Source organism: Pongo pygmaeus, chromosome 21 (genome assembly GCF_028885625.2).
Source record: "Pongo pygmaeus isolate AG05252 chromosome 21, NHGRI_mPonPyg2-v2.0_pri, whole genome shotgun sequence".
Classification (NCBI taxonomy): Eukaryota; Metazoa; Chordata; class Mammalia; order Primates; family Hominidae; genus Pongo; species Pongo pygmaeus.
The window spans coordinates 37,703,194-37,724,784 of record NC_072394.2 but is presented as its reverse complement, the minus strand read 5'-3'; the positions used below and the strand labels follow the sequence as shown (position 1 = coordinate 37,724,784).

Sequence of the window (21,591 nt, the reverse complement as noted above, 5' to 3'; positions counted from 1 at the left end):
GACTAGCTGTCCAGGTGAAGGCACAGAACAGGAAGCTCTTCAGACTGCAGCAACTGTTGAGTTAGCTGCTAAGGGAAGGAAGGGTTGCAGAGATCAGGTGGGACCATGGGTAGGGGTAGCACAGATCACACATCAGCTGCCAGGCAGCAGGGAGCCACTGTGCGCATTCTTGGTAAAGACTGGGGCATGATGGCAGTGGAGAGACAGTGGTACCAGGATGGATTGGCTCTGTCAGGAAGGGAGTTTAGCCATCTGGGCTTGAGATGCTGGGGGTGACAGATGGAATTCAAAGGGAAGCTCAAACCCCAGAGACATTTCTGAGAAAAAACTCACCAGGACTTGAGGACTAACGTGGAGCCTGAAGAGAGTGCAGTCACAGAACTCACTGGCGCCCAGAGATGGCGACATCTGGCAGAAGAATCCTCTTTGGAGAAGAATCCTCTCTGTGTTGTGTTTTTTCTTTTTTTTTCTTTCTTTCTTTTTTTTTTTTTTTTTCTTTTTTGAGTTGGAGTTTCGCTCCTGTTGCCCAGGCTGGAGTGCAGTGGTGTGATCTCGGCTCACTGCAACCTCCACCTCCCAGGTTCAAGGGATCCTCCTGCCTCAGCCTCCCGAGTAGCTAGGATTACAGGCGCCCGCCACCACGCCCTGCTAAATTTTTTTGTATTTTTAGTAGAGACGGGGTTTCACCATGTTGGCTAGGCTGATCTCAAACTCCTGACCTCAGGTGATCTTCCCGCCTCAGCCTCCCAAAGTGCTGGGATTAGAGGTGTGAGCCACTGCGCCTGGCCATGTGTTGTGTTTTTTCAAGTGAAACTTACAGCACCCTATGAGCTGGGCAGGGCAGGGATTGCTGCACCCATGATGCAATAGGGAAATAGGCGCACTGAGAAGAATCTGCTTGCTGGTGCAAGGTGACCCTGCAGCAAAGCTGAACATTCATTTTTTCTGGGTTCCACTCCATTGCTTTTGGTGCACCTTGGTTGCATCTGTGGAGAGCCAGTCTGGTGGCAGATGGACTTAAGATGCTAGAGATGCTCCAGGGAGGGCAAGGGCATGGGGGAGGAAGGACCTTGGCGAACCTCAGGATGGACCTCAGGGAAGAAGGATGTTGGCCTTGTCTTGGGTATAGAAATCCTGAAGTTGATGAGCTCCCGGAGGTGAGGGCAGCCCCGAGACTGGGTTGGGAGTGCAAGGAGCATTCACAGGAGGTGGCAGGAAGAGCAGGCACCAGTGCAGAAGGTAGACTGGAGCCAGGGAAGAGGAGAGCTTCTGGAAGGAGACTCGGAGCAGCATGCTGAGAAGAAATGGAGGGATACTGGGAGGAGGCAGAAGAGGGGGTGAAACAAGGGGGTTTGCAGGAACGTGCTGAAGATGTATTTGGGGCAGGGAGGACTCTGATGAGCTAAGCACTTAGTGGAGTAGGGAACTTCCTATGAGTGTTAGGGACTCCGATGAGATCCCTCTGGAAATGGAAGCCTGATCTTGAGAACAAGGGCCTGGCGTTGGAGGTGGTGGAGGGAATCCTTTCCTGAGACCAGCGATTGGAAGGACTGATAGGGGGAACAGGAGTTTCTGAGGAGAGGGCTGAGGGGGAAGGGAGAGCTCATGCCAGCTGGTCTCAATCTAGAGTTTATCAGCCATGGGGGTGGAGTGGGAGGGAAGTGGAGCTGGCAGGGGTGTTTGAACGCTTCCCCTGGGAGCAGCCCTCCTGTACCTATTGCTCTGGTTCCCACTTCTAGCCTGTCCACTGCACCTACCATGCCTCACCCACCCTATCCACTGGGCTTGGCCTTAGAGAGGGGAAGGCCAGACCTCAGGTCCCTGGCCCCGACCCTCCCCGCTCCCCCATCAGGTTCTCTGTAGCTTCCAGGGGACTTCCCTGGAGCGACGTTGGTGGGCCTAGGACCCAGACCCTGACCAGGCCATGGGCTCCCCTTTTCCGTGTGAAGGGGAGAATAAGGAGAAAAGATCCTGGAGACCCTGGCTGGGGAATTTCCGGGAAGGGACCTCCAAGCACCAACCCATGGCATCAACAAGTGATGGACTACAGCGGTAGCGCTGGAAGCACCTGGAGACACTTGGACGGGGGAGGCTGAGGCCCTGCCAGGCCTCACTGCAGGTTTCAGTCAGGAACCAGCACCCACGGGCCTGGGCTGGGTGCTCTAACTTTTTCTCTTTCCCTGTGGCCAGGAACAGCATTCACCTCACACTGGGGAGAGGGCCTGCCACCGCGCTGTGCCTTGCTTGAAGGGGCGGAAGGTGGGGCCATGGCTCCTCTGAGGTTCTGCAATAGGTCCAGGCTCTAAACCCCATGCGCTTGGTTTATACCTCAGCCTAATGCATGGTTTATAATTATTTATGAGTCTGTCTTCCCCACTGAACTGTGAGCTCTTCCATGACAGAGACAAACTTTTACTCATCTTTGGGTCACCTGCTGGCTGAAGGTGGACACTAAATCCATGCTGGGAGGATTGGACAGAGGGAGAGGGGGTGGGAAGGGGAGGCTACCTCAATAATGGGGCTCCAGAAGTCAGCAGATGTACCTCTTTCTTCCCCTCCCAAGTTCAAAACAAATGGAGAAATAAAACACAGGAGACAGACAGATGGACACCCCGCCTCCTGTGAGCAGAGGTGGGATGAGAGGCCAGATCTCAGAGGCAGTGGTGACTGACCACACCCCACTGACTCAGCTGGGACCATGTTGGCCTTGGCGCCAGCCTTTGGTCTAGAAGGGGCCAGAGACTGACCAGGAGAGCTCCCCCTGTGGCTTCCTGGGTTTTCAGGCCTTTATCGAGCCCATGTCCTTTCACAACTGGGAAAGCTCTGGACTTCAGCATGTACTGAGCAACCACAGCTGCTCTCAGCCAGGCACTTGGCGTAGCTGAGTCCATATTTTCCTCAATACAACCCTGTAAAGGAGGTGGTGTGGGTTCCACTCCACAGAGTCAGCCACTGTGACTCAGAGAAGTTGTGATTGTTCCGCTCCCCCATTAAGTGGCAGAGCCTGTGTTCCCACCAGGGGGTCAACTCAGTCCAGTGGCACAATAGCCCATGGGGTATCAGGATGAGACAAGAGTTCGGAATGGTGACCTCCTGAGACCTCTGTCGCACTCAGTGAACAGTGAACCACACTGGGTTCAACCAATGTGGGTTGTTTCTGGTGCTTTGGCCCACTCTCGCCATTGGAGCTGTTTCTGAGTTATCCTAGGATGATGCTCTGGAGTCTTCCCAGCCTTTGCGCCATCATCTCTAGGTAAGAACCCAGCACTTTAGAAGGCCCTCGAGCTCTTCCTAGTGTGGCTCTAGGCTTCCTGTTAGCATCTTCCCCTGTACCACGGCCCCCACCTGCCTTCCTTGGGCATGTCCTTGCCCTCTTTCTCCAGCCAGGAACACTCCACTTACCCCTCTGCACCTGAAATCTTTCTCACCCTTTGCTACCTGGCTCAAGCCAGGCTCGGGGACTCTTCAGCATGTGTCCGCTTTGCCTCGATTCAAGGGATCTGGGCGCATTCTGGCTCCCCTACCAGTCCCAGCTGCTCCTCTGCGGGAGCCCTGTCTCTCCTGACCCAGGGCGCCAGAGGAAAGGTATGTGGCAGCACTGGCCTCAGAGCAGCCTGCACCTGGAGGGCTGCAACCCAGCCTCTGCTCCCCCTACCCTACATGACATTGCCTGCTCAGACGCCACTCAGCTTGTGAGAGACAACAGACAAGGCTAAGTGGCCCCCAGGACAACTGAGTGATGCCAGGCAGGCGCCTGACACACCTCCTGTACAAGAAAACAGTTTCCTTCCTCTTAATTACAGTCATTAAGGGGCCTGTGCCTGACATACCGCAGCCAGGGACAGGGCTTGAGTCTGTCTGGACGGCTCCCATCACCCTTGGCCACCACCCTAGGCCCAGCCCCAATGCCAGGAGCCACCTGTCTGCCCTCCCATTGCCCTTGACCAACTCAACTCACAGGAAGGGGCTGCCTAGGGAGGGGCAGCTGGTCCCACAGCCTGTGGGGATTTGATTTGATTTGCACACAAGTATTATCACGATGTCTGGGATCCACTGGAACCCCTTGCCCTTCAACGAAGTCTTCCCACCCCTGCCCCTCTCCATTGTGCTTCCTGTACACAGCCCCAGTACCACAACGCAGAGTCCGACTCAAGGACTATCCCGCCGCCCAGACACACATGCACACACAGGTCCACGCACACTGCCGTGCCACACAGGCACACAAACATCACAGACAGGATGTGCACACACATACAAGCACAGGTACAGTTATGCATAGGTACACGTGTATATATTTAGTCAAACCATATGAAATTGCCGATATTCAGTGGTTTCTTATGTACAAAAAAGGAATCCAGTACAAACCTGGGCGTGGGGAAGTATACAAAAATACAGAGCCAAATTTGTACACCCGTGCCTTATTCACAACAGCCAAAAGGTGGAAGCAACTCAGGCATCCATCCGTGGAGGAATAAGCTAAATGTGCTACATACATGAGCTAAATGTGCTACATGCATGCTACATACATGCAATGGGATGTTATTCAGCCTAAAGTGGAAGGAGATTCCGACATATGCTACAACGTGAAGGAACTTGAAGACATGAAGCTGCGTGAAATGAGCCAGTCACAAAAGGACAAAACCGTATGATTCCACTTAAATGAGGTACCTAGAGGAGTCAAATTCATACAGACAGGAAGCAGAATAGTGGGCGCCAGGGGCTGGGGGAGGGGGAAATGGGGAGTTCGTGTTTAGTGGGGACAGAGCTCTAGTTTTGCAAAGTGAGAAGAGTTCTAGAGATGCATGGTGGTGAGGGTAACACCACAGTGTGAATGGACTTACGACACTTGAAGTGTACCACTTAAAAATGGTTACAATAGCAGATTTTGGCTTGATGCAGTGGCTCACACCTGTAATCTCAACACTTTGGGAGGCGGAGGCAAGAGCATCGCTTGAGGCCAGGAGTTTGAGAGTAACCTGGGCAACAGAGCAAGACTCCTTCTCTAATTCTTTTTTTTTTTTTTTTTTTTTTGAGACGAAGTCTTGCTCTGTCACCCAGGCTGGAGTGTAGTGGCGAAATCTTGGCTCACCTCAACCTCTGCCTCCCAGGTTCAAGCAATTCTCCTGCCTCAGCCTCCCGAGTAGCTGAGGCGCCTGCCACCACACCCACCTACTTTTTGTATTTTTATTAGAGATGGGGTTTCACCATGTTGGTCAGTCTGGTCTTGAACTCCCAACATCAGGTGATCCGCCCACCTCGGCCTCCCAAAGTGCTGGGATTATAGGCATGAGCCACAGGGTCTGGCCACGAATTATTTTTTAAAGGCAAATTTTATGTGTATTTTACCACAATTAAAAGATACAGAGCCAAAGATATGTACCTGAAATAGATGTATACACACTGCAAGATAAGCAAAACTAACTCAGTGACACGCAAACATGCCTCCCTCCCTCCCGGGAGCACTTCTACCACCCAGATAAGACCCTGGTTCGTCCTCCCCTTCAAACAAATCTGGAGATAAGGCCCTAATGATGGCCCTGCCACCTCGGCTGCCCCCACAGCTCATCACCCTCCCACCGTCTGGCTTTGTTTACTCAACCTTCTGCCCCTCTTGCAGCCTCCTCACCCCCAGGGAAGGGCCTCCTTGGAGTGCCTGGTGCTCCTGCACCTGAGATGGGATGGGGTGGGCCATAACTCCTGACCTGTGGCTCCCCCATGCTCCCCCAGGCCCTTCACTTATAGGGTCCTTGAAGACACAGCTCTAGCCCCATTCACCTTTGGTCCTAGGGCTCAGCTCAACTCGGGAACCTCTAAATCCCACCCAGCTCCCTCCCACTATATGTGTGTCAAGTTCTTTGGACACAGAAGACCCTGTGTTCTGGACATGATCGCAGACCAGACAAACCAAGTGCGCTTAGTGCTAAACAGGCTGCGAGGCATGGCTTTAGGTCTTCTGCATTTCCCACCATCCTCGCTGGACCTCATGCCTCCATGGAAAGGTGGTGACCGCTTCTGCCTAGCCTGGCTCCCCAGCTGCAGCTGCCACCTGCTCACCCCCTTCCCCAGAGCAAAGCTGCTCACCGTCCTCTGAAGGACACACGGTACATGCTCCAGGACTTTAGTCTTTGTTGGGGCAGAGGTCAAAAATCTGCCTGCCCTGTTTGCCCCCTGACCTTGCAGTGTGTCCGCCCATTCTCTGAAACAACCTTCCAACCATTTTCATACTCAGCCCTGGAGGAGGGGAAGAAGGCTGGGGTCTGGCCGCCACCAGGCCAAGAACATCCCTGGAGTTAAGGGTGTTGCAAGCACAGCCATCTGGAACAGCATGTCTCAGGGGTGGGCCTTAGCCCACTGCCCACAGTGCACTGGGCACTTGTTTAAAAACTCAGGAATTGGAGGTTACAGTAAGCTATGATCACACCACTGCTCTCTCTAGCCTGGGTGACAGAGCAAGATCATGTCTCAATTAAAATAGAAAAATGGCCGGGTGTGGTGGCTCACACCTGTAATCCCAGCACTTTGGGAGGCTGAGACAGGAGGATTGATTGAGGCCAGGAGTTCAAGATCAGCCTGGGCAACAGAGTGAGATCCCATCTCTAAAAAAAATTTTAAAAGTAGCCGAGCATGGTAACATGCACCTGTAATCCCAGCTACTCAGGAGGCTGAGGTGGGAAGATCGCTTGAGCCCAGAGAAACTGAGGCACAGCTGTAGTGAGCTGTGATTGCGCCACTGCCCTCCAGACTGGGTGACAGAGCAAGACCCTATCTCAAAAAGAAAAAGAAAAAAGACAAGCTCCAGAAGCCTATGGACACCTTCTGGATGAGAATTTCCAGGAGGGTGGGGCCTGGGGATCTGCATTTCATCACCTCTCACCACCCCTGGGGTCAGGGTGAGAGCCGCTGCTCTAGGTTCTTGAAGGACAGCTCCGAGCCGGGGTGGGAGAGAGCCAGGGGGCTGTGAGCACTACAGTTAAGATGGTCGAGAGTGGCAGGACGATTATGAGATCAAAAAGAGGGCTGGCTGGGGGACAGACAGGCGTTGATGTCCTTGGATATTCCATATGACGCTCGTTCAGCTCTCACTTAGGGCCTTGCAGACTTGAGCCAGGGCACGTGCTATCCACTATGGTATGTGTTGGGGGGGTCATGGCCAGTCTCTACGTCGGTGTTTGGGTGAAGAGTTTATGAAAGTGGATGTGATTAAAATGTGTGGTCGGCCTGTGTCAGCCCACACTCCATGTCTGTGTATCGGTCAGTTGTCAGTGTGCCCGTCCGCATGGGTGTTCATGTCTTTTCCTGGGTGTCTTGAGTTGCTCACCCACCTGCAGTGTGTGCATGTGCGTGTAAGTGTGTGTTCCTGAGCCGCCTGGGCCCCTCTTGGCTATAATTCAACCTCTGTGGGTCCTGGGAAGTCAGCATTTGGAGACTTGCTGGGAGCCTGGTGGGGATGGGGCGGCGTTGCTGGGAGGAAGAGAGGGAGGTAGGAGTGTGCACCGAGGGCCTGGCACTGCCGCTTCCCTGGGCAGGCGAGTCCCAACACAGGCAGACAGGTGGGGCTGACCTGACAGGTTCCAGAGGCCAGGGGCAATAGGGCGGAGCGTGGCTCTGATTTAGGGTGGCAACAGTTTGGGGGCCTTGCCACACACACAGCGAGCGGGCGGGCAGAAGGCGGTTCTGCTGGTCTCCTCTTCCTGCTGCAGCCAGCCCAGCATGCAGGCCATGGGCCCTGCCGGCGGGTGAGGCAGCCGCGTGGCAGGCATGTTCGGAGGCCCGGGGCCGGGGGGCCTGGGAGCCCAGGGCATGGCAGGACCCCTGCGGGGCCGGGTGGACGAGCTGAAGCTGCCGTGGTGGCGGGAGAGCTCACCGCTGGTGCTGCGGCACAGCGAGGCGGCTCGGCTGGCGGCCGATGCCCTCCTGGAGCGGGGTGAGACTGCCTACCTGCGGGTCATCTCAGAGGAGCGGGAGCTGCCCTTCCTGAGCGCCCTGGATGTGGACTACATGACCAGCCATGTGCGCGGGGGCCCTGAGCTCAGCGAGGCCCAGGGGCAGGAGGCCTCTGGGCCAGACCGCCTCAGCCTACTCTCCGAAGTCACCTCAGGCACTTACTTCCCCATGGCCTCTGACATAGACCCCCCAGACCTGGACCTGGGCTGGCCCGAGATGCCACAGGCCACGGGCTTCAGCCCCACCCAGGCCGTGGTCCACTTCCAGAGGGACAAGGCCAAGAACATCAAGGACCTGCTGCGCTTCCTCTTCAGCCAGGCCCGCACGGTAAGGGCCTCATCTCTCCATCACTCATCTCACAGAGGAGGAAACTGAGGTCCAGAGAGGGAAGGGACCAGCCAAAGGCCACACAGCGACTTAGGGGCAGAATGAGGACCAGCACCTCTGGCACTATTAGATTGCAAACTCCTAGAAGGGGGACATCCCATATTTACCTTGGCAACTGCTTGGTACCCAGGAATAGTATGGATGAGCGTAGAACAGGGCATGGGTGTCAGGGACTCCACAATCCCCTGAAATGCACACGAAGTGGTGCAGGTTGGAGGGAGGAGTCCTCGCTGCATCTTTACCTTGGAAGATGCTCCACTACCTTAAATCAGATTCTCAAAAAGTTTTATGATCCCCACACTAAGAACTCCAACCTTGGGGAACATCTGAGTCACCTCCTTCACTTATAGAAGAAGAAACTGAGGCCAGAGAGGGGCTTGGGACTTGCCCAGGGAGGTCCATATGGTGACATAGAGCTCAGGGCTCGGGGAGACAGAGGCTCTCTGACTTAGGTCCTGGGGAGCAGTCCGGCCCTTCTTGCTGGCTCAGGTCCCTAGTTGCCCCCTACCCTCCTGCACCACATCTGCAGCTGGGCCTGAAGCAGGGGAAGGGGCCAGTGTGTGGGCCTCTTTGGCGTGGCCTTAAGGGCTGGGCTTTGGAACCAAGGAGGAAGGAGGAGAGGAGGCTGCTGGGCTCAGTGATGGGGAGCGGGAGCTCAGGAGAAGGAGAATTGGGAGGGCAGGTAGGGGTGGTCGGCACCCAGAAAGGCTATGGCCACACACGAGCACAGCTTCCCTTCTGAAGCCCTGGCTTCCAACTCCAGGGGAATGGATGAGATGATCCCTGGCAGGGTTTGAGGTAGAGTTAGGCTCCTGCTGCAGAGATGGGAAGCCAGGATGCTGGGATCCCACCGGTACTTCCAGAGCCTCCCTGGCAAGCCTGCCTGTGCCCCAGGCAGGGGACGGCCAGGCCTGATTGGCATCAGGAATGGGGTTATTAGTGAGGCTGCTGCTGTCGTCCTCCTCACCCCTGCCTCTTTGATCTTTCCTGCCTGTCCTTGTTCCCCCACCCTGGCCAGGCCTGTGCTGTGAACTAGGGCATCCCCCAGTGCCTCGCCTTCTCAGCCCCCATTTAGACCCCTCTATCCTGGGCCAGGAGCCAGGCTCATGCACTGGGCTGTCACGACTGCTAGTGACCTTGGGAAATGCTGCGTTGCCCTGCAGCCCAATGTGTATAGAGCTCTGTTATGTCTTCAGCATTTTCACATTTAATTCCCCGTAACTCTGAGACATGGCTATCATTATCTCCACTTAACAGATGAGGAAGGTGAGGCTTCCAGAGGTGAAGCGACTCACCCAAAGCTGTGTCACCAGGAAGTGATAGAGTCCAGGTTTGAACCCAGTTCTTTCTGACTCCAGAGCTAGAGTGCTATGCTCTGTACCTCCTGCCTCTTGGCCCTGCCTGGGAGAGGAGACTCTCATAGCAGATATGTGCCATGGGAAGAAAGGCCAGCTGGGGGCTGGGAGGTGCCAAGAAGGTTTCAGGGGCCTCTTTGAGGCAGCCCTTTATATGGGATGGAGGCACAAGCCCCAGCCCAGCCCTCAACTGAGCAGAAAACTTGGATCCATTTGGCATGGGTGCAAGTAAGAGAGTCTGCAGTGTAAGGGGTCACACCAGACCTCTGTGGCTTCACAGGGAAACTGAGGCAGGGCTGAGAAAGGGCAGTGAAGACCCCAGTAAGTGGCTTGTAGCTGTGACCCTGGAGAAGGGAGCCTCAGACAGACAGTCCCTGGGTCAGAGCTGGGCTGGAGTTAGTCGGGGGAGTGCCAGGAACTTGCCTGGGAATTGGGGTCTGGGTTCTCCTTCTCACTTCTGTCCCATCTGGGGCTCAGTGCAGAGGGAGCATTGGACTAGCACAGCTAATCCGCAGTCATCTTTGGGAATCTGATGGTGGATAAACACTCGGTGCACAGAAGGATGCACACAAATGCTTTCAAACAGCTAGGGGTTCAAGACAGTCAAATCTGGGCTGGGATTTGACTGTAATCCCAGTGCTTTGGGAGGCTGAGGTGGGAGGATCGCTTGAGGCCAGGAGTTCAAGACCAACTTGTGAGACCCCCATCTCTACAAAAAATTAGAATTAAAAAAATTAGCGACCGGGCGTGGTGGCTCACACCTGTAATCCCAGCACTTTGGGAGTCCGAGGCGGGCAGATCACAAGGTCGGGAGTTTGAGACCAGCCTGGCCAACATGGTGAAACTCCATCTCTATTAAAAATACAGAAAATTAGCTGAGCATGGTAGCGGATGCCTGAAATTCCAGCTACTTGAGAGGCTGAGGCATGAGAATCGCTTGAACCCGGAAGGCAGAGGTTGCAGTGAGCTGAGATCGTGCCACTACACTCCAGCCTGGGCAACAGAGTGAGACTCTGTCTCAAAAAAAAAAAAAAAAAAAAATTAGCCAGGTATAGTGGCACATGCCTATAATACCAGCTACTTGGGAGGCTGAGTTGGGAGGAGATTGCTTGAGCCTGGGAGTTCTAGACAGAAGTGAGCTATGATCACACCACTGCACTGCAGCCTGGGCAACAGAGTGAGACAGACACTGACCCTTAAAAAAAAAGAAGACAGTCAAATCTGCCTGTGCCCAAGTTAAGAAGCCCTGGGCTAGGTCACTGCTAAATGCCCTTCCTGTTCAGTTGCTCTTGAAGGCTCTGGTCTCCTGATTTTCAGTCCAGTGCTCTTTTCCTGGGGCCCAGGTTCCTGCCCCAGGCTTGGCTGGATGTGGGGAGTGCCCTGGGCAGTGCTGAACTTTCATGTGCCTTCCCCAACTCAGGTGGTGGCTGTGGTGATGGACATATTCACTGACATGGAGCTTCTGTGTGACCTCATGGAGGCCTCAAGCCGGCGTGGTGTCCCTGTGTACCTGCTCCTGGCCCAGGAGCACCTGAGGCACTTCCTGGAGATGTGCTACAAGATGGACCTCAATGGGGGGCACCTGCCGGTCAGTGAGGACCAGGGGCAGTAACCAGGGGTGTGGGCGGGGAGTCAGGGAGGGCAAGGGAGCCAGTGGGTGGCCAGTCAGCACTGGGGGGCAATGGGAGTGGGGGGTGGGTTCCCTTAGCTGTCTGGAGTTAGAGACCCCATGGGGCAGAGACATGGCTTGAGACCTCACTCTCTCAAGGTCACTCCCAACCTACTTCCACCTAGAACATGCGTGTGCGGAGCACGTGTGGGGACACATACTGCAGCAAGGCTGGCCGCCGCTTCACGGGGCAGGCCCTGGAGAAGTTTGTCCTCATCGACTGTGAGCAAGTGGTGGCGGGCAGCTACAGGTGAGCAGGCGCGAGGAGGCGAGGGGGGCCTGGGGCTGCACCACTGGCTGGCAGCTCTGAGCTTCCCTCCACTCATCCATCCCTTCGGACACGGACTGAGCACCTGCCATGTGCCAGACATCATGCCAGGCTCGGGGGAGGGTGTCGGGGACGTCGGCCCTGGAGGAGCTCACTCTAGGGGAATGATTACTTTAATACCCTTGGCATAGAAAATGACTATGCACAGTGGAACTGGAGTGACTTCAGGGAACCTCCCCCAAGTCCATTTTACAGATGGGGAAGTTGGGGCCCTGAGGGCAGCCATGTGCCCAGGCCCACTAAGCAGGGCTAGGGCAAGCACAGACTCTGGAGTCGGAGCTCTGCCCCTCGCTGTGAGCCCTCGTGGTGGTGGGGTTTGGGTCTAGTGTGCTGGACCAGGTATGCACCCCTGGCTGTGACTCCTGCTGACCCCCAGGGTCCTGCACTTTGCCTCCTGACCCCGCTGTCCCTCTGCCCCCAGCTTCACCTGGCTTTGCAGCCAGGCCCACACTAGCATGGTGCTGCAGCTGAGGGGCCGCATCGTGGAAGACTTTGACCAGGAGTTTCGCTGTCTGTACGCTGAGTCGCGGCCTGTGGAGGGCTTCTGTGGTGGTGAGGACCCGCTGTCTCCCCGGGCACTGCGTCCTCCCCCTGTGGCCCTAGCCTTCAGGCCTGGCGTCCCAAGCCCCACGTCGTCCCCGCCCTCCAGCACCAGCCTCAGCAGCATCAAGCGGTCACCGCTTATGGGTTGCTCCTCCTACCTCACTCTACCAGGAGGTGGTGATTGCAGTGACATGGGTGTAGTGTCCTCGTCCCTGGGTCCCGCCCGCCGTGAGGCCAGTGGCCAGACCTCCCTACATCGCCAACTGTCAGACCCTAACCACGGCTCCCCTCCTGGGCTCTACAGGGCCAACCTCGGCAAGCTAGGGGCATACCCGTGGTCCCAGTCCTCCCCTGCCCTCAACCATAATAGTACCAGCCCCTTGACCTTGGCAGTGGGGTCACCTCTGCTTCCTCGCTCCCGGCCCCTCCTCCAGTTCCATCGGGGTGTCCCAGCTCTGTCCCGATTCCCAGAGAATGGGCTCCCAGGAAGCCAAGAGCCCAGCCCCCTGTGGGGTCGATGGGTACCTGGCACAGCCCTGGAGACAGTGGAGGAGAAGGAGAAGAAGGCATCTCCAAGCCAGAGCCGTGGCCAGCTGGATCTCCTTGTCCCCTTCCCCAGAGCCCGAGAAGTGGGAGACCCTGACTCTGGGGTTACCCCCAACTCAGGCCCCCTTCGGCCTGGCGAGCAGGCCCCAGAGGACACGAGGTTGTCCCCAAGCCAGGCCGACAGCCAGCTGGATCTCCTGTCCCGAGCCCTGGGTACTGGGGGTGCCCCTGAGTCGAGTTCCCTCAGACCTGGTGATCGGGCCCTGGAGGACAGGAAGCTGTCCCTAAACCAAAGCCATGGCCAATCAGACCTCCTGATGCAGTACCCCAAGGCCCAGGGCTCCAGAGTGCCCCTTGAAACCAACTCCTTAGCCAGACCTGCCAGACAGGCTCCAGATGAGCGGCGGCAGACCCTGGGGCACAGCCAGCCGGACCTCATCACAAAGTTCGGCCCATTCCGTGGTGAGGGGCCTGGGCCCAATGGTCTCCCGATATCAAGCCCTGCTTGCACGGCTGGAGCTGGGTCTGGGGATGAGAAACGGCTAACCCTGGGCCACAGCAAGCTGGACCTCATCACCAAGTATCATCAGTTGCAAGGGGCCAGGCAGAGAACCGAGCCCGGGGGTCCCAAGGGTGGCCACCTCAATGGTGGTAACAGTGACCTGGTCAGGGATGAGAAACGGCTGACCCTGGGTCACAGCAAACTGGACCTCATCACTAAGTACAACAAGTCCAAGTTCAAGCAGCTCCGAAGCCGCTTTGAGTCCTAGCCAAAGGACTGGCGTGGGGGGTGCACTGGCAAGGGCAGGCCCCTCCTCTGTCCACCAAGACTCTGGACTTGCTCAGGTCCCAGACTGGGGAAGGGAGGTGTCTAGAAACCCAGGTCAGACACACTCTCTGGGCTCAAGATTCTTGTGTACACACACACACACACACACACACACCCCGACCAGTATCTTCTTGAATCTAGGCTGTGTTTCCAGCCCTGTGCTGGGCCTTTAGAGCTGACAGGTGGGTCACACTCAGACCTGGGGACAGAGGTGAAATGCACAAGCTGCTGGAGAAGGGGTCAGAGCCATATCCAGTTAAAGGTTAACCAGTGACAGAGGGTGTTAGAAAACAAAGGGCAGAGAGTCATGGAGAAGGTGGAGTAGTCAGAAAAGTTTCTTAGAGGAGATGGAGGTGGCCTTTGAGCCAGGCCCTGAAGGATGGGGAGGTTTTGGACAGAGGGAGGAGAGAGTTAGAAAAATTTTTGGTAGAGGGAATCAGGTGAAGAGATGCCCTAGAGAGGACTGAGTGGGTCTGAGGTGAACGAGTGAGGAAGAGCAGAGTATGTGGATACCCGGAAATACACACACACACACACACACACACACATATCATCATCATCATCATCATTATCATTGTCGTCATCATCATCTTGCTGTGTGTCTCTTGAAGTACAGGCTGTGACAGGTTGTGGGCCATTTTCCTGAACTCACCACTTGCCCGGGACAGTAAACATGATACACATCAATAAAGGCAGACTTTATTGTGACTCACAGCGCCTGGTGTATCCTGAACTTTGAGGAGTTATGGGAGGGGCACTTTGGGGGAATGCGAAGGGCACCATTCAGGCCAATTATGGGGAGCCCCCTGGAGGAGGATGAATGCCGAAGGAGGAATTGGGGGAGTCCAGGGGCTCCAAGCTACCACTGTGACATTTTGAGAGAACCCGGGGCTTTTGCAGATTCTACAAAATGTGGGCCAAGTTCATCCTGTCCAAATGTGCAGCAGGGCCAAATGTGCATCACTATCCTGGGGACAGAAGTTGGCTGCTGAGTGAGTGATAGAGGCCGTGCGAGAGGCACATCGTGGAAGCCAACCAGCACCCACATCCTTGCCCACCCTGGACCCCTTTCCAGCCTTTTCCTGAGCCCCTGCTTTCTCAGTCCTCCCCTCTCTCCAGCACCTGCAGCCTGGCTGCCTTTCCCTCTCTGGCTGCGCTCTTTCTCCAGCCTTGGTCTGGCCGCACTTCTGCCTCCTGGAACTCTCTCCATGGGTAGCCTCTTCTAGTCCACCCGTCTTCAGCCCCTCATCTCATTCGTCAGCTCTCTACTCCCCTGCTGGGCTCCAGACATGGACTTCTGTCCCTCAAGGCACAGTGGGACTCATCCCTTTCCCCAAACCTGCCCTTCCTCCGGCTTCATTTCGCTCAATACCTCCATCATCAACCCTTCCGCGAGACACTCCTGGCCCCTCCTCTCCCTCATGCCTCACAACCGACCAGCCGGAGGTCTAGGTCGATGACAGCTCCTAAAAAGCTCCTGAATGAATAATGAATGAATGAACGCGAGCAGGCTAGAGGTGGGGCCAGGCGGGGTCGCGCCCAGACCGCTCGCGACCATAGAGTCCGCCGGAGGCTGGAGGTAGAGGGGCTGGATGCGTGGCGGGGAGGGCCGGGCTCTCCCGGAAGTCTCCCTGGACGGAAGTGGAAACGGAAACCTTTTTAGGGAGTCCAAGGTACAGTCGCCGCGTGCGGAGCTTGTTATTGGTTACTTGGTGAGCTGGTGTGAGGGGAACCTGGGAGGGTCAGCTCCGGTCCTGGGTCGGGAGGGGTGGGGGCCAGAGGATTCAGGGCCGGAGGCTCTGGTGGGGGCCCAGTGGGCGGGACCCGAGGACGGAGGGGCGGGGAGGCTGAGAGGGGTGGGGTCGCGGCGGGGCCTGAGGGGCGGAGGCCGGGATACTTGGGAAAGGATCCGCCGGTCTTGAACTCCCGGCTCCGCCATCCCTAGGCCTCATGGCGGTCCGAGCGTCGTTCGAGAACAACTGTGAGATCGGCTGCTTTGCCAAGCTCACCAACACCTACTGTCTGGTGGCGATCGGAGGCTCAGAGAACTTCTACAGGTGCGGCGGGAGCCCCGGGGCTTACGGTGGCGGGGAGGCGTGCGCAGGAGTCAAGAGCTCCGGCAGTGGGAGGGTGTCGGCCCCTTTGCCCCACCACCACCGAGTCCATGTCCCTACAGTGTGTTCGAGGGCGAGCTCTCCGATACCATCCCCGTGGTGCACGCGTCTATCGCCGGCTGCCGCATCATCGGGCGCATGTGTGTGGGTAAGGCAGGTGGAGGACGCCGAGGGAGGGAGTGGTCTCCGAGCACCATTAATTACACCCCCGGAGGGAACCCGGAGTGACCTAGGGATTCCCAGGGTATCATCTATTATCTCTGGGCACTATAGAATCTCTCAGGCCAAGCGTCAGGAAATCGGGGGCAACCCTCTAGCAAAGGCTGCTGGATAACAGTAATAACAGATAATGTAAAGTGCTTTCATTCCTGTTCTCATTCCTTCTTCACAAAGACACTAGAAGGTAGGAGTTACTGGCCTAACTTGACTGATGAGGAAGTTGAGACTTGACCTAAGTGACTCACTAAGTTCCACACCTAGTTCCTAGTGTTGGAGAAGGATTTTTATTTTTTATTTTATTTTTTATTTTTTTTTGAGGCCAGATTTTTGCTCTTTCGCCCAGGCTGGAGTGCAGTGGCAAGATCACAGCTGTCTGCATCCTCAACTTCTTAGGCTCAAGTGATCCTCCCACTTCAGCCTACCAGGTAGCTAGGGCCACAGGCACGTGCCACCACACCTGGCTAATTTTTACATTTTTGGTAGAGACGCGGCCTCCCTGTGTTGCCCAACCTGGCCTTGATCTCCTGGGCTCAAGTGATCTTCTTACCCTGGCCTCTTAAAGTGTTGGGATTACAGGCGAGAGCCACTATACCCAGCCGAGGATTTGTATCTCATCTCTCCCTGCCACTGACTGGGCAAGGTGCTTTCTCTTTCTAAGCATCCATTTCTGTCTCTCTAAAGATTAGCTAAGATACGCGCTCATCCTGCTCAGTTACGTTGGAATCTTAAATTCCCTTTACCACATCTCTACCCTACCTTCCTACCTGTCAGCACTGTTAATTCTGGTCGTTGGTCCTTTCCTTTTTATTATTATTATTATTTTTTGAGATGGAGTTTTCGCTCTTGTTGCCCAGACTGGAGTGCCATGGCACGATCTTGGCTCACTGCAACACTCCCTTCAAGTGATTCTCCTGCCTCAGCCTCCCAAGTAGCTGGGATTACAGGCGCATCCCGCCACACCCGGCTAATTTTTTTGTATTTTTAGTAGAGATGGAGTTTCACCATGTTGACCAGGCTGGTCTTGAACTCCTGACCTCAGGTGATCCTCCCACCTCGGCCTCCCAAAGTGCTGGGATTACAGGCGTGAACCACTGCGCCCGGCCGGTCCTTTCCTTAAGCTGGATCTGTCTTCTATTACTGCTGCCCATTGTTTCTTAGTTCTGCTCATTGAGATCACTTTTAGAAGTCTTTTTTTTTTTTTTTTTTTTTTAACTTTAATTTTCAAAAATCTTAAGCCTGTTTGGGAGGTCGAGGCAGGTGGATCACCTGAGGTCAGCAGTTTGAGACTAACCTGACCAACATGGAGAAACCCCATCTCTACTAAAAATACAAAAATTAGCCGGGCGTGGTGGCACATACCTATAATCCCAGCTACTTGGGAGGCTGAGGCGGGAGAATTGCTTGAACCCTGGAGGTGGAGGTTGCGGTGAGCTGAGATTGTGCCATTGCATTTCAGCCTGGGCAATAAGAGCAAAACTGTGTCTCAAAAGAAAAAAAACAACAACAAAAAAACTTAAGCCTAGTGACCTCAAAGTATTTTCCTATTTTTTCCTATTCAGTTAAAATACTCTTGATCTCTAACCATGCCCTTAGGACTTGAAGCAAGTTCTGACAACAAGGGAGATTTTAGCTTAGTCCTTGTGTATTTTATGATGGAAGTGACCTGGAATTCAGAAATTGATTGGCGTGTATTTGTAGACGATTCATTCTTGTTGCTGTATGGTGTGTTTTGTGTAAGTATATCACAGCGTATTCATCCATTCCATCAACAGTGCATTTGGGCAGTTTTCACTTTGGTCTGTTAGGAATAGTGCTGTTGGCCGGGCGTGGTGGCTCACGCCTGTAATCCCAGCACTTTGGGAGGCCGAGGCGGGCGGATCACGAGGTCGGGAGATCGAGACCATCCTGGTTAACACGGTGAAACCCCGTGTCTACTAAAAATGCAAAAAAATTAGCCGGGTGTGGTGGTGGGTGCCTGTAGTCCCAGCTACTAGGGAGGTTGAGGCAGAAGAATGGTGTGAACTGGGGAGGCGGAACTTGCAGTGAGCCGACATCGTGCCACTGCACTCCAGCCTGGGCGACAGAGCAAGACTCCTTCTCAAAAAAAAAAAAAAAGTAATAGTGCTGCTATGTTTTTTTAGTGAACACATGTACATATTTCTACTGGGTATATAATGCCTAAGAGTGGCATGGCAGAGTCACAGGTTATGTGACTATTTAGTAGTAGTTGCAGATGATGCCAGATAATTATCTAAAGTGGTTGACCAGCTTACACTCCTGTCTCAGTATGAGAGTTCAGTTGCTCCATATATCTTTGCCAACACTTGGAATTGATGACTTGTAAAAATTTTAGTCGTTCTGGCTGGGGGCGGTGGCTCACACCTGTAATCCTAGCACTTTAGGAGGTCGAGGTGGGCGGATCACCTGAGGTTAGGAGTTTGAGACCAGCCTGGCCAACACAGTGAAACCCCATCTCTACAAAATCACAAAAAATTAGCCAGGTATGGTGGCGTGCACTTGTAATTCCAGCTACTCAGGAGGCCGAAGCAGGAGAATCACCTGAACCCAGGATGCGGAAGTTGCAGTGAGCTGAGATCACACCACTGCACTCCAGCCTGGGTGACAGAGTGAGACTCTGCCTCAAAAAATAATAATCTAGCCATTCTGCTATGTGTGTAGTGTTAGCTCAGGTTTTTTTTTTTTTTTTTTTTTTTTTTTGAGACGGAGTTTTGCTCTGTTGCCCAGGCTGGAGTGCAGTGGTGCGATCTCGGCTCACTGCAAGCTCCGCCTCCCGGGTTCACGCCATTCTCCTTCCTCAGCCTCCTGAGTAGCTGGGACTACAGGCATGTGCCACCACACCCGGCTAATTTTTTGTATTTTTAGTAGAGACAAGGTTTCACTGTGTTAGCCAGGATGGTCTCGATCTCGATCTCCTGACCTTGTGATCTGCCTGCCTCGGCCTCCCAAAGTGCTGGGATTACAGGCGTGAGCCACTGCGCCCGGCAGCTCAGTTTTTAAGTAGCAAAATATACAACTAATGCCAAGAGCTCAACTTCCCTCCCGGCTGGTGATGGTGAAGTAGGCAGGATTTATTGGGATTCCTGGGTGGTCTCTGGCCTGCCCTGGGTGTTTTCCAGATCAGTGGGTTGGAGGGCTGGGCTCTGGGCCTAAAGCTTTCCTGGGAAAGCTGATTGGGCTGGGCTGGGTGGTATCCTCAGCCCCTAGGGCTCAGCAGGCATCTTGTGTATTCACCCTCTAATTTGGGTTTCTCCAGGGAACAGGCACGGTCTCCTGGTGCCCAACAATACCACCGACCAGGAGTTGCAACACATTCGCAACAGCCTCCCAGACACAGTGCAGATTCGGCGGGTGGAGGAGCGGCTCTCAGCCTTGGGCAATGTCACCACCTGCAATGACTACGTGGCCTTGGTCCACCCAGACTTGGACAGGGTGAGGCAGCCCAACTTGACCCAAGAGTCACAGGGCCATCTTAGTCAGTGGTTAGCCACTGTTCTTCCTTAACAGGCAGGAATTAGGGGTCTCTCCTGTGGTTTTTCTATATGGGCCCTTGAGTTTCAGGTACTCGTTGGAATAGTGATAACAGAGGCCTTATCAAGTGTCAGAAAGAAGCTGGGGAGGGTATGAATCCTTCAGGATTGGGGAGATTGAACCATCCAGTCCTGCATCCTGGGCTAGGATAGGTGATTGACTGTTAAACTTTTGACTGTGGGTGAGAGGGGAAAAAAGTGATATTGAGACCAGCCTCCAGCTGTTCAGGGCATGCATGAATATTAGGGGCTTCACAGCTGCCCTTTACTCTGCTCTAAGCTGTACATCCTCCTTTCTGTGGGTGAGGCTTTCATTTGAGGTACATAGGAGAAATGAGGGGCTCAGGGAGCCAAGGCCTGGGTGCTTCTGGGCATGGAGAACCTTGGTTCTGGAGCTGTAAGTTCTGAGCCCTGAAGACAGTATCTTTGATTGATAGGAGACAGAAGAAATTCTGGCAGATGTGCTCAAGGTGGAAGTCTTCAGACAGACAGTGGCCGACCAGGTGCTAGTAGGAAGCTACTGTGTCTTCAGCAATCAGGGAGGGCTGGTGCATCCCAAGACTTCAATTGAAGACCAGGATGAGCTGTCCTCTCTTCTTCAAGTCCCCCTTGTGGTAAGCATTCCTGTCCTCTGAACCCCGTCTCCTGAGGCAGATCCTTTCGCCCAGTGTTTGGGAGTCTGGGTCATTACCTGCCACAGTTTGGGACTGGGGCTGCCGGTCAGGGAGGAGCAGGGTTTGGGGAGAGTCCTCATTGAGGAGGGAGAGAATTTGGTGCTGTGACTGACACTGAGCCCATCCCTTGGCAGGCGGGGACTGTGAACCGAGGCAGTGAGGTGATTGCCGCTGGGATGGTGGTGAATGACTGGTGTGCCTTCTGTGGCCTGGACACAACCAGCACAGAGCTGTCAGTGGTAGAGAGTGTCTTCAAGCTGAATGAAGGCCAGCCTAGCACCATTGCCACCAGCATGCGGGATTCCCTCGTTGACAGGTACCTGGGGCCTCTCCTTTCTTCTGCTCAGGGTTGGGGGTTAACTTGCATTTTGAGAGTATGGGGAAAAGATGTCATTTAGAATGGGAGCCTACCAGTTTGTTCTGGTAGCTTCTCCAGTGTGAGAGCATATCTGCACACTGCTGAGCAGATAAAAGCCAGCATATTCAAAAAATATTTCTTGAGCATCTGCTAATCCTCATCTTTGTGGTTTTTCAGGGCTAGAATACTAGAGCAGTAGCTGCTTGAGCAGCTTTTCAGAGCTGGTCCGGGGGTGAAGGCTGAGGCAGGCACCTTGAGAGTGAGGTGGACTCTGTGAAACAGCTACTGACCGTGCGCTTTCCTTTCTCTTCAGCCTCACCTAGTCACCTTCCAAGTTGTTCCATGGGCTCCTGGCTCTGGACTGCGGCCAACCTTCTCCACATTCCGCCCAATCTGTACCGGATGTTGGCAGGGAGGTGGCAGAGAGCTCCCTGGGACTGAGTGGCTGGGCACCCAACCCTTTTCCACCTGTGCTCATCGCCTGGATCTATCATTACTGCAAAAACCTGCTCTGTTGTGCTGGCTGGCAGGCCCTGTGGCTGCTGGCTGAGGGTTCTGCTGTCCTGTGCCACCCCATTAAAGTGCAGTTCCCTCCAGGCCATTCTGAATGTGATGTTTGGGGCCCTCAGCCTGTGTACAATCCCTGCACTCTCCAGTTGTTCCAGCATTCTGGGAAGATAGGGTGGGATGAACACAACACACACCCAACCCAGTTCACCATCTCCACATACGCCATTCCCTTCTCCACCATCAGGATGTGAGGCTTCATCCTGGGGCAAGAAACACTCTCCACTACAGTTCTTTTTTCTTTTTGAGGCAGTGTCTCCCTCTGTCACCCAGGCTGGAGTGTTGTGACGCAATGATGGCTCACTGTAGCCTCGACCTCCTGGGCCCAAGCGATCCTCTCGCCTCGTTTGTTTTGTTTATTTTTTTGTAGACACGAAGTCTCACTATGTTGCCCAGGCTGGTCTTATACTCCTGAACTCAAGCGACCCACCGCCTCGGTCTCCCAAAGTGTTGGGATTACAGGCGTGAGCCATGGCGCCTGGTCTAGTTCTCACAGTTTTCACCCGACTT

General features: G+C 54.6%; 2 protein-coding genes across 6 annotated transcripts; both read left to right on the top strand.

Annotated features, from left to right (window-relative positions):
• Positions 1–7,657: 7,657 nt before the first annotated feature.
• Positions 7,658–14,121, top strand: FAM83C (family with sequence similarity 83 member C). Its single transcript, XM_054466783.2, has 4 exons — positions 7,658–8,271; positions 11,107–11,274; positions 11,481–11,605; positions 12,105–14,121. Exons 1-4 carry the CDS (start codon positions 7,759–7,761, stop codon positions 13,540–13,542), a joined length of 2,244 nt encoding a protein of 747 aa, XP_054322758.1. The 5' UTR covers positions 7,658–7,758; the 3' UTR covers positions 13,543–14,121.
• An 879-nt stretch (positions 14,122–15,000) lies between these two features.
• On the top strand, positions 15,001–21,110 carry EIF6 (eukaryotic translation initiation factor 6). Of its 5 annotated transcripts, none has more exons than XM_054466777.2 (7): positions 15,001–15,313; positions 15,547–15,658; positions 15,778–15,863; positions 19,209–19,384; positions 19,920–20,096; positions 20,291–20,472; positions 20,828–21,110. In XM_054466777.2, exons 2-7 carry the CDS (start codon positions 15,552–15,554, stop codon positions 20,835–20,837), a joined length of 738 nt encoding a protein of 245 aa, XP_054322752.1. In that variant the 5' UTR covers positions 15,001–15,313; positions 15,547–15,551; the 3' UTR covers positions 20,838–21,110. The 5 variants fall into 5 exon arrangements, with proteins under 5 accessions (XP_054322752.1, XP_054322754.1, XP_054322756.1 ...); XM_054466779.2 differs by having other exon boundaries at positions 15,013–15,274; XM_054466781.2 differs by having other exon boundaries at positions 15,305–15,342.
• The last annotated feature ends 481 nt before the right edge of the window (positions 21,111–21,591 follow it).